General features: G+C 47.0%; 1 protein-coding gene across 2 annotated transcripts in view; it reads left to right on the forward strand.

The window, feature by feature from the left end:
* LOC142584878 (membrane metallo-endopeptidase-like 1) overlaps nt 1-12,562 on the forward strand; it is a 301,228-nt gene that overhangs the window by 219,630 nt on the left and 69,036 nt on the right. For both annotated transcript variants that reach the window (XM_075695197.1, XM_075695198.1), the window contains exon 11: nt 8,043-8,095. In XM_075695197.1, coding sequence (XP_075551312.1) covers nt 8,043-8,095 — 53 coding nt within the window. The remainder of the gene's footprint in view (nt 1-8,042; nt 8,096-12,562) is intronic.

Consider the following 12,562-nt stretch of genomic DNA (forward strand, 5'->3'; position numbering starts at 1 on the left):
TGCCGGACACAACACCGCTGGACTTCTTCTTGGGGGGCTACGTGAAAGATAGCGTGTATAGCAGCGAAACTACCACACCGGACGCCCTAAAGGCAAAAATAAGCAGAGCCTTCCGCGAGATTCCAACGTCCTCGGTCAAAGCTGCGACAGCAGAAGTGTTGGAAAAAAGCAAGTGCTGTATTGCTTCAGACGGTGACCATTTGAGCACGTGCTATAAGTGGCAGTGCAAAATAACCGCTCAGCACTGGTCTAAAACGTGACTGTTCAACGCACCTTTATGATGTCACCCTAGCCTTAAATAAAAAAGTTTGCGTGAAATATAGAATTAGGTAAACAACTGCGCGCAGAACCACGACGAGTCCTCTTGCCATTTGAACGCTTGCGCAACTGCTTGCTCTGATTGGTCTGTGTTGGTGACGTAGCTCTAGGAGGATGGGAGTGGCGACGCGAGCGAGCCCGAGCTCTCGCCGTGCTTCGACGCTCACGCACTGTGTGGCGCCATGTGCGCTCGATGCCACTATGTGCGCAAAATGTGTAGGGTCTGTTTTTTTTTTCATGTGCTATTAGGTTACACTGGCCGATTCAGCCACCTGTCTGTAAGAAACGTCCAAGTAGTGGTCTATGAAATGCCCGAAAGGCTTGTTAACTTTATCGGACGGGCTGCTGCAATCAGTCGGGATTGCGTAGTGTTTCGTGAGACAGCGCCCTATCGCGTGCATTTCAGGATGAAAGAAATTTCGGCACAACCCACCTCACGATCACTGTCGACGGTGAAGCGTTTAACATTGAACCAATATAGCGACACGATGTATTGTCACCGTCGAAACGAGTTATGCATGAGGCGTCTGCTGCATCGCGGCTCCTCTTTTGTTCTTCCCTGAGACACGTGGCACCATCTTGTGTCATCACCGCGAAGCCGCCTCCAAATGCATGCCGTACTACTGCGTAGTCTCCCCACGATGTGGAGAGACTCGCGATGTGGCGCGAGAAGTCGATTTATTGCGAACTTTCTTGCAAACACGGGTGCGTACTTATAGTAAAAAGGAGCCAACCTATGATAAATTTTATCATAGCTCATATTTATCAGTAGACATGTGATTGGCTCGGCTTCCTTTTTTGCGACTTCGAAGGGAATGTAATCTGAAATCCATTCGGTAATGCCCACCTTCCAGTAATGCTAAACCTACTAACACAACATGACTTCCCTCCCCATGTGCTTAGGTGGAAGCTAGCCTGCGCCGATCGGAAACCTTTTACATAATCGGCTTTTTTACCGCGAGATTCATCAGCGAATTTACTATAGAGGATGTCGTAACGTATTTTACCGCTTTAGTTATTGACGCAGCAGAAAAATGAATTCCACAAACAAGCGGTAGCTCGTAGAAAAGACGAGTGCCTCCGTGGAATGTAGGCTGCAACCAAGCGCGCAAGAAACAAAATAAAGCATGGGGCATGCTCCGTCGATCGCCACCTGCTGAAAATCTGACCGAGTTCAAACACATTCAATCACAAGGAAGGTGGACGCGACAGCAAGCTAGGAGTGTAAGCTGGGAGAGGTTCCTTTGAGGCAATAATTCCTATATAAATGGGCAAATATATGGGACGGATTACGAAGTCTTAAACTGCAACAAATCCACCAATTGCTCCTGGTGGATCAAGAAGAAGTTGAAAGGCCAGACCGACACTCCTGGTGAACACTGTGAGCACGTGTCTAGCTCGACACAATATTCGGAGTCTTCACAAATAAAATAAAATAGCCGAGCAGAAGCCACTGAAGCGTAGATGCAGCCCAAACGATCCTCATAATTGTCCTTTGAGCGCAGCCAAGCTAGAAGCTTTCTTGACCACATGTCAGAGCTCTGCACTAGGGTTTAACAGAATCATATGCGATATGATTGAACACGTTCACGCCAACGCAAAAATTACGCAATTGACACTTTGAAACACTATCTGGGCTGCTGATTATTTCCCATCGAAATGAAAGGAGCCTGTTGTTATCCTTGTCAGTGTTGAAGCACGGTAAATAATCTTCATGGGTGACCAGATACCGGCCTTTAACGCTTGCGAGCTCCCTTTGCAAACTTTTTGAAAGAATCATCAATCGCCGTCTCTTACGTTTCCTCGAGTCCAATGAAGTGCTTGACCCATTACAATGAGGTCTTAGACAAGGCTGGTCTACAACCGGCCATCTCGTGCGCATAGAGGCGAACATTCGGGATCCATTTGTCCACAAGGAGTACTTCTCGTCTATTTTCCTCGATGTGGGAAAGGCTTATGACACGACGTGAGGCTACGCAATATTGCGAGACCTTTCGGAGATGGGCATCAGAGGGAATATGCTTGAGCATATAGAAGGCTACCTGTCCAACCGCACATTCTGAGTCCGAATTGGCAATTCGTTGTCGCGTCCATTTGCAGAGGAAAGTGGTTTACCTCAAGGAAGCGTGCTTAGCTGCAGGCTCTTTATTGTTAAGAGGACCTCGCTTCGTGCATCTCCACCTCTAACAATTCTCTATTCTGACTACGTTGACGATGTGCAAATAGCTTTCAAATCTTATAACCTCGCATTGTGCGAACGACAAGTACAGTATAGCCCGAACAAAGTGTCTAAATGGGCAGAAGGAAACGAATTCAAGTTTAATCTCCCGCAAAGTTGCTGCGTTCTCAAGAAAAAGAGGGGTGGTTCGTGATCCGAGCATCGAGATATACGGGCAACGGTTACCTGTGAACAAGGAGCATCAAGTTTCTAGGCATCGTGCTTCACGCAATACTGACCTCCCGTCCACACATCAAATATCTCAAAGCGAGATGTCTAAAGACGTTGAACTTACTGAAAATTCCATCTCGCCCAACATGGTGCAGCGACCGGAATTGCTTACTGAACTTGTACGAAAGCCTTGTCGGATAATGTTTGTGTTATGGAGCCGTGGTTCATCACTATGTCGTGCCAAGTTCACTAAAAATGCTGTATCTCGTCCACCACCTAGGCGCAGGCGGCGCCTTCACTGGTGGCGCGTTCAGAACAAGGCCTATTCAAAGTCTATACATTGAATCGAATGAGTGGTCTCTTCACCTGCAAAGAACATACACCAACCAGTTTTGCATACTTCGTAAAAGCCTAACACTCGATGTCCTTGTTGCCAATCCGTTAACGATGTGACATGTGCTGCATTATTCCTTCATGAACGATCAGTGCGGGAGCCTTTTTCGATGCGGGTCTGGAAACTTAGTGATGAAATGAATGGCCAACCCTAGAATATTGCCTAATGACCCCAGCGAAGCTGCTGCTACCACGGAAGTGGGAACGTGTAGAATGCGACGCATCCTTTTTAGAAGTCACAAAGCGTGCTCCTAAGTTAAAAATCCGCATGAATTTCCGGGAACTTCAGGCGAATTACTCGTGTCCTGAATTTTATACTGATGCATCAAAGTCGGATGTCAGCGTCCCTTATGGTGCAGTCAGTCCATCCTTGTTGGAATCGGATGTTCTGCATCCGGAAAGAAGCATATTTTCGCCTGAGGTCTTCACTCTCTTGACGGCTACAAAACACATCAAGTCAATAAAACTACAAAAGGCAGTTATATTAACTTATTCATTAAGCGATGCGAAAACTTTCTTGTCTCCAGAAAAGACCGAATATTCCGTATTTAATGATCTCTATTCAATATTGTGCCTTATGCATGCATCTCATCAACACATCATACTATGCAGGGTGCCTGGTCTTAGAGTCATCAAGGGTAATATACTTGCTGACAAAATCGCCACATCAATTACAACAAATCTTAACAGCCTTCCCTAGCGGTTCTTACCATATATGGTCAGAAGTATTTCATACTCAAGAAAATAAGGAACAAATGGTTACTTGCGTGGGGCAATGAAACTCGTAATAAACTTCACGTTATCAAGCCACAGTTAGCATGTTGTCCATCCACAACAAAACCCCGACACACCGATGTCTTTATTCTGCCGACACAGGATAGGGCATACATTTGGTAGTCACATTTTTTTTCAGACTGGTGGTGATACTCCAGCTTGTATTTATGGTAAGAGGCTGACGGTATTTCATGTTTTGCTATAATGTCAAGAAGCAGAACCTCAACGCAAAACTTACTTTAGCCTATGGACGTCACACTCCTCTTCACCCAGCAGTGTTCCTTGGTAAAGGCCCATTTTTGACACTGTCAGTTTTAAGCTTTTTACATGAAGTATTCACATTGCGGGTCAACAGTCTAGGAGATCACAGCACGACCTCTCACTAGAGGCTGCTGCGATAATACTACTTGATATAGCACGTACACCCATGCCCTTGCGTTTACGGATGACAGTTAGGCAGTAGTGCTACTCGCGCTCATCTTTTATGTACCACCTTTCATACCTTACTTTTATGCTCATAGCGCACGTCATATCTCATAGTAATACTTTTTACAGATATAGCAAAATTTGCGCTCTTTGCAGTGAACATTTTAGGGCCATTATACAGCCACGTCACAAATACCGTTTTCGATTGATCGCGCCATCGTCCACGCCACTTCTCAGCGCGCTTTGCCATTAATGGCTCTTGCGCCACAAAACTCCATACATCATCATCATTAGTGTTTGGAAGCGCTGTGTAGCGCGTTATGCAGCCGCCGCGCTCCTCTCTCGCGCTTCTTTCTGGACACCGTGCGCCCTCCAGTGACGCTGTCGAATAGTCCGCGTGTCACCTCCGAGTCGAGAAGCGTGGCGCGCCGGTGCCGTATAGCGTTGAGACTTCTTCCTTTGATTGCTGCGCATTCGTGACACATACTTTATGACCCAAGTCGGCGAGAGGCTCATTGAAGAGGGCAGCATACCCAGCTCATCCATGGCACAGCTGGCTAAAGCGTGCGGGTGACAGAAAGTTCATTGAAGAACGACACAAACCCAGGCATCTTGTTGCAGCCTGCTTAAGCGTCAGATTGATGTCCTTGAAAAAACTTTCTAACATGGGTTTGATTCCATCTAGGTTAGGAGAACTTTAAAAGTAAGGGTGTGGCATACCAACCTTTGCCACGAACCTAAGCACAAAACTATAATACAAGTCTCTGCATGCAATAGATGACATAACCATACCACCGTTAGCTTGCCGTCTTGTTTCCATCGCACGCGACCCGGAGTACGATGGGCAAAGTGTTACTGAGCAGGTAATTGCGATATTGCTCAGTCACGGTGTTTCCACACCCAGAAGTATCATCAAAGTCTAGGAAAAGTACTCTTACAAACTCAAGCAAGGAAAGCCTAGAAATTACCTGCTTACCCGGAAGAGATAGCAAAATTCCGCGAATGATTTGCATCACAACAGAAAGACAGACACGTTTACTCCACCATTTGCCCTTGACGTGAGCGCAAGCTTATTACCCCTGAAAAGACAGCGCGTTAAGGACTTACTACACCAGTTTCCCGATTGCTTCTTGTCGACATCAAGAGTCGGATGGACGCCACTAACGAAGCACTGGATTATCACGGAGAAGACAGCGAGACCAATCCGACAAAAGCCGTACTATATAGCGCCGAGAGAACATGAAGCGACCCAAGAGCATGTGAAGAAAGCACTTGACGACGTTCTGCAGTCTACGCTTTTTTGTCGACAACCACAAGTTTAATTGACCATAAAGAAAGACGTAGAGGGATTACCTCGTACGGACCGCTCTCTCAACAGGCTGAGGCATGCCTGCTACTTGTCATCAATGAACCTAACGAGAAGATATAAGCGAATCGAGCCCGACGTGAGATACAGAGAAAACAGTGCTTTCGTAACGCTTGACGGGCTTTGCGAATGCAAGATCCTACTTTTCAATTTCAACTCAGCTTGGGCAACTTTTCAGCGACTCATGGAAAGAGTTCTTTCAGGCCTGACGTGGCATACACGCCTGGCGTACCTCAACGATTTTACTGTTTCTTCAGAAACGTTCGACGAACACCTAAGATGGCAGTCGTCGGTTTTACATGCGATGCGCTCCGCCGGCATAAGACTGGAGCCGAAAAATAACACTTCAGTTTCGAGGAACTCCATTTTTTAGGTCATGTTGTAAGTCATGAAATTGCTCACCCCGGCTGCGACAACGACGTCTACGGACAAGGCACTGAGATCTTTACTAGGTCGGTGCGCGTGTTTATCGCTATTTCATGGCTGCTAAGTGATGACCATGCTCAATGCAATGTTGCCACATGAGTGCGAAGACACAGACACGGACGTTGAATCTTTCGCGCAAGTAGCGGAAGAAGCGAGACCGCTCGCCCACATCTGAATCACCCGACAACAGGACTACGACGCACGACGTTACAATGTGCGGCACCGATACGTCACGTATGAGCCAGACCAAAAAGTGTGCATTTGGAGTAACGTACGCTCACGGGGACTTTCAAAAAAGCTACTCGGGAGGCACTCTGGTCCGTACAGGGTTGCACGGCGCCTCAGCGACGTCAACTAGGAGATCATCCCTGATAACCATCCTTACTGCTGGAAATGCCAGCGTCCACCAAAAGTCGTACAACATTGTGCGCCTATTGCCCTATTTGCCCTATTGTTCGAATGGAACTATGCGTACCTCGTTTTCGACATCTTCCTGCCGTTTCATAAGCACCAGGAGCATGCTGTCTCTCTAAAGGGCACCCAATGCCACATGCAATATGCCGCATCTGGAGAACTACAAAATCTTGCACAGTTGGAAGAGAAGACAAGATTGACGCCAAATCTTTCCAGAACTGGCCTGCACTGTTTTCTCAGTTCATAGTGTTTGCTTTTACGATATTTAAGGTCAATATTCAAGATATTCAGTAGGTAAGATCAAGGAACGAGAAGAAAAATAAAATAAAAAACGCGCACGCATTCGCTCACACACAAACTCGAAAAATGGCAACAGTGAGCTCCAGAAAACGAACGAAGTCAGAAGAAGGGTTCCGTAGCAAGGCCATTGAACAAAAGGGTGTTCACCTCTGGCGTGGAGCCAAAAGATCAGAGATGGAACACACATTTTTTTACCTATGTTGTTCCACTTTGTTCGTGTCATGGTGCTCACTTCTGCTCATTTTCAAGTCTGTGTGCCAGCGGAGGCGCGTGCGTCTTTTTCTTTTATTTCTTACTTTGATCTCTTGTTATATAATAAACACGCAGTAGCGTGCCAAATATTTTGCTCGGCTAACTTTTCCCCTTGTCATTAAAATTTATCTCGCCAGTACACACTTTGAAACACTAGTTGATGCACATGGTTCCCTTGTGATACTTCTTGGACTACACAATTTTCATGCACTTTCGGTTGGGTACATGGTGTGAATAACGGAACACGATAGCGCGTGTTCAAAAAACTACTGTGCGGTGCTAGTGGTCTGGCCTGACGCAACAGCAACACTCTCAGCAGTTTATCTTGCGGTATAGAATATGCAAACTACAAAATTTTTTGTTCACCTGTGTATCTTGAGTGGTGCAGCACTGCATGGTGCTCATACTTTTTTTTTACAAATTGTGTTAGTGGTAAGGCCGTGAGCCATGCAAGAATGGTGCACCAGACGGCAGCTTGCGCAGGTTTGCTAGGGTGTTGGGGCACAGGAATGCTTACGTATGAACTGCGCGGGAGCATGCAAACGAGCTGCGCGAGCAAGGAGAGTACGAAGAGAAAGTCACTTAAATGGGGAAGCGTGCAAGAGAGACTGGGCGTGCAAAAAGAGCAACAAAACTCTACAGGCAAATTATTCGTGCATTCTTTAGAACTGGAATATTTATGCGCAACGACGGCTTCGCTCACTGCCATTACATTTCCCGTCGTGGTCGTCAGGGGTTTGCTGCTGTACATGGGAAGCGTGAGGCATTAGGACAACTTGTTAGCTCAAGCTAGTAGCTTATAATGCAAGTAATGTAAGTAATGCCAGCGGACTTCGGGTCAAAGATGGTGCCCATCAACGAGGTCGTCTTGCCTAAATGAAGGTTGTGATAAAGATGCACATTTGCGGTAAGGAAACAAGTGTTGGGCAAATACAATTAATTTCTGCGCAATTTTGTTTACACAATTATTGTGCTTTGTTCCAGGAACCAGTACAGCCCCTTGTACGCCACCTACACACCGAGTTTAAACCACCTGTGTAAGTATTCCAGCCGCGGAAATGTAATGTTTCCACTAAAATAAGTAGTAAATGGTAAGTGTTACCGACCGTGCAGGCGTCTAACGCTAGAAATTACGTAGTACAAAGGTATGCTTAAAAAAACGAGTTCAGACTCGTCAAAAATATTTTGGAGATTATTATGTGTATTTTGGGTGGAATGCGATTAATTTCAAGGTATTTGAAAAAAAGGTGCAATTTATTTGTTGCAAAATTTACGTTACAGAAGCACAACCAATCACATCATGATATTGCGGATCTCGTGCTACTTTCGCCTATTTCTACTGTCTTACTAGCGCAGGAGTTTCCGAAGATGAGAGAGTCATCCTTATCTTCCTTTGAACATGATTTAGTCTTCTCTTACTTACATACACATTAGGCGAAATTCTAAGAGACCACTGGCAGACAGTTTGCAAATTACAGTGTAACCTCAGCACCAGCAATAGCCTTACGAAGCTGGTGACCAGACTTTACCTCTGCTGTCTTCTACAAGTGCATACTACCCTACAAGACTGAGCCCAACCTAACCTAATTGAACCTAACTTAGCCCACGCAACTTAATTTTTTTTCCATTTCAGCGTCCACTTTGACAATGTGCATCGAGTGCAGTGAATATTGCAGATTTGCTTCCGTCACTCAGCCACTGAAACGAAGGAAGGAGTTTTCTTCTATTCAGGAGGACTGAAGTTCATAGGACTCTCGCATTGCCCTTAAAAGCTGGGAAGTATGACCTAAAGAAATTAAGTGTCCTGATAATTTTCTTTGCAGATCGGAATCAAATGCTTTCATAGGAGTTGAAATTGCGAGGCGTGGCCACGCACTTCATGTTGTGTGTATGGGCAAATATTATATCTGTGTGTGTCTAGTCATTGCTTCGAAGTAAATGCTTCCTCCGTAATTATTTTTTTAGAACCTAATGCCAGTTCCGATAAGAAATATTGTATGTAGGGCCTGAAGTACAAGCCAACAAATGGAAGCTGAAAACAACACTAAACGACAGGACGAAGAGAGGAACACAGACCATAGCACGTTGAGCGCTGTGGTCTGGGGTCACTGTGGTCTGTGGTCCCTTCGGCCTGTCGCTTAACGCTGTTTTCTGCTCGTAGTCATGAACCACCCAGCCCAAATGCGTACCTTACAACAAATAATCTCAATAAGTACAGTGCCTGCATGTAAGTAACGTAAATAAACATTTATAAATGGTTTAAAGCCAGCACACTTGCTTGCTTTGCCATTGAACACAGTACATAGATTACGTAGCAACAATTGAACAAGAGTGATAGCAACAATGCTGGTGCACAGATTGTTTGGAACAGTCGTTATATTGACAACAAACAGTAGTACAAGAAGCAAGCACATGCGTGCACAGATGCACCCGCGCGCACTCACAAGCACGCACACTGAGTTATGAACAATGATGAGACTAATGCCTCATTTGCACCGTTATTCTTGACGTTCACAGTGCCAACTTCTGAGGAAGCCCTTTAATTCCAGCACTTTGCAGAAATATGAAGGCGATGCACGCAATGACGATACATACACATGAGGATGAGGAGCGTTATGAAAAGCTTTCTTACAATATATATATATATATATATATATATATATATATATATATATATATATATATATATATATATATATTGTCACGTGGTGGCGACGTTGAAGAACGCAGTCGCAATACTGTGAACGACAAAACTAACTTTTATTAGGCGAACCTGTGCCCACGAAACAAGCTACACTTATAGAACAACGATAGCGGCGGACATAGTCGGCGATCGTCGAAAATGATCAGCCGGTCAAGCGCGTCGGCTTTTATACAGCAGTCGTCGAATGTTCCAGACAAATCCTTGGGACCCATATGCCTTCTGCAAAGTTCTACACCATTCACGTCAAGCGATGAGATCAGATAGCACAAGCTTCGGCGACCACGGACAGCAGATAGAAGCATCGATAACTTTCCAGAAACTTTGGATATGTGCAGGCGCTTCCCGCGCTGTACGATAATATTTGTTAGGCGGTAAAACGTGTAGCCCGATAAAGACAAGTACACGTGTGAGTACCCCCCTCTTAAAGAGCATCGACCCGATGCTGCAAACAAACCGAAATAATAAAGAAGAACTCGTAGCAAACAACAAAATAAGGAAAGTTCGTTAGCGTCCGTAAAAGGGTTTAAGACGTACCACGTGGATCACTTCAGGTCATGCGTGGCGCCGCTGTGAATGCGAAATGCCGTGTGGCACCACCTCATAGTCCAGTGCGCCAATACGTCGGATGACCTTGTAGGGTCCGAAATAGTGTCGCAATATTTTCTCACTCAGTCCTCGTCGGCGTATCGGGGTCCATACCCAAACACGGTCGCCGGGCTGGTACTCGACGAAGCGTCGTCGGAGGTTGTAGTGTCGGCTGTCGGTACGCTGCTGGTTCTTGATCCGTAGGCGGGCGAGCTGTCGGGCTTCTTCGGCGCGCTGGAGATAGGTAGCGACGTCAAAATTCTCCTCTTCAGTGACGTGCGGCAGCATGACGTCGAGCGTCGTCGGGTTCCTGCCGTAAACCTACTTGAACGTCGTGATCTGTGTTGTTTCTTGCACCGCCGTGTTGTAAGCAAATGTTGCGTACGGCAGGACGGCATCCCTGGTCTTTTGTTCGACGTCGACGTACATTGCTAGCTTGTCGGCGAGGGTCTTATTCAGCCGCTCCGTAAGACCATTCGTCTGTGGGTGGTAGGCCGTTGTCCTCCTGTGCCTTGTCTGTCTGTATTGTAGAATGGCCTGGGTGAGCTCCGCTGTTAAGGCCGTTCCTGTGTCAGAGATGAGGACTTCTGGGGCGCCATATCGCAGCAGGTTTTCGACAAAGAATTTCGCCAATTCGGCGGCGCTACCTTTCGGCAGTGCTTTAGCTTCAGTGAAGCGGGTGAGGTTGTCCGTCACCACGGCGATCCACTTATTTCCGGTTGTTGACGTCGGAAAGGGTCCCAACAAGTCCACCCCGATCTGCTGGAATGGTCGGCAAGGAGGCTCGATTGGCTGTAGTAATCCGGCTGGCGTTGTCGTTGGTGTCTTGCCTCGCTGAGAGTCTCGACATGTTCTGACATAACGGGCGACGTCGGCGGTCAGGCGTAGCCAATAATACCTTTCCTTTATCCTCCATAGTGTCCGGGAAAATCCGAGGTGTCCAGCGGTCGCATCGTCATGTAGGGCGTGCAATACTTCTGTACGCAGTCCTGAAGGGAGAAGGAGGTAGTTGGCGCGCAGTGGTGAGTTCTTCTTCTTTACGAGTATGTTGTTTTGAAGTGAGAACGAAGACAATCCTCGCCTAAATGCCCTAGGGACAACGTCGGTGTGCCCTTCCAAATACTCGATGAGGTTTTTCAACTGCGGGTCTGCTCGCTGCTGTTCAGCGATGTCTTCCGCACTTAAAATGCCAAGGAAGGCGTCGTCATCTTCGTCATCTTGCGGCGGCGAGTCAATGGGGACGCGTGATAGGCAATCGGCATCGGAGTGTTTTCGTCCGCACTTATAGTTTACAGTGATATCATATTCTTGCAGTCGTAGGCTCCACCGCGCCAGCCGTCCTGAGGGATCCTTTAAATTCGCTAGCCAACACAAGGCGTGATGGTCGCTGACGACTTTGAATGGCCTACCGTATAGGTAAGGGCAAAATTTCGCTGTAGCACAAACGATCGCGAGGCATTCCTTTTCGGCGGTAGAATAATTGCCTTCCGCTTTAGACAACGACCGGCTAGCGTAAGCTACCACGTGTTCATGTCCATCTTTTCTCTGGACTAGGACGGCACCGAGGCCTAGGCTACTGGCGTCAGTGTGGATTTCGGTATCGGCGTGCTCGTCGAAGTGCGCAAGTACGGGCGGCGACTGTATGCGTCGTTTGAGTTCTTGAAATGCGTCGGCCTGCGGCGTTTCCCACTTGAACTCGACGTCACATTTAGCTAGCTGTGTCAGCGGCTCAGCGATGCGTGAAAAGTCCTTGACAAATCGCCTGTAGTAGGCACACATGCCAAGAAATCTACGCACTGCCTTCTTGTCGATGGGCTGCGGGGACTTTGCGATGGCAGCTGTCTTCTGCGCGTCTGGACGGACTCCAGACTTGCTGATGACGTGGCCTAGGAACACAAGCTCATCGTAAGCGAAGCGGCACTTTTCTGGCTTTAGAGAGAGCCCTGATGACTTGATGGCCTCTAGTACTGTCGCAAGCTGCCTAAGGTGATCGTCGAAATTTTCGACGAAGACGACGACGTCATCCAAGTAAACAAGACAGGTCTGTCACTTCTATCCTTCTAACATCGTGCCCATGACGCGCTGGAACGTTGCAGGCACCGAGCAGAGTCCAAATGGCATGACCTTGAACTCGTAGAGGCCGTCTGGAGTGATGAAGGCGGTCTTTTCGCGATCTCTCTCGTGCACTTCTATTTGACAGTAGCCAGACTTTAGA

Source organism: Dermacentor variabilis, chromosome 6, assembly GCF_050947875.1.
Source record: "Dermacentor variabilis isolate Ectoservices chromosome 6, ASM5094787v1, whole genome shotgun sequence".
Taxonomy (NCBI): Eukaryota; Metazoa; Arthropoda; class Arachnida; order Ixodida; family Ixodidae; genus Dermacentor; species Dermacentor variabilis.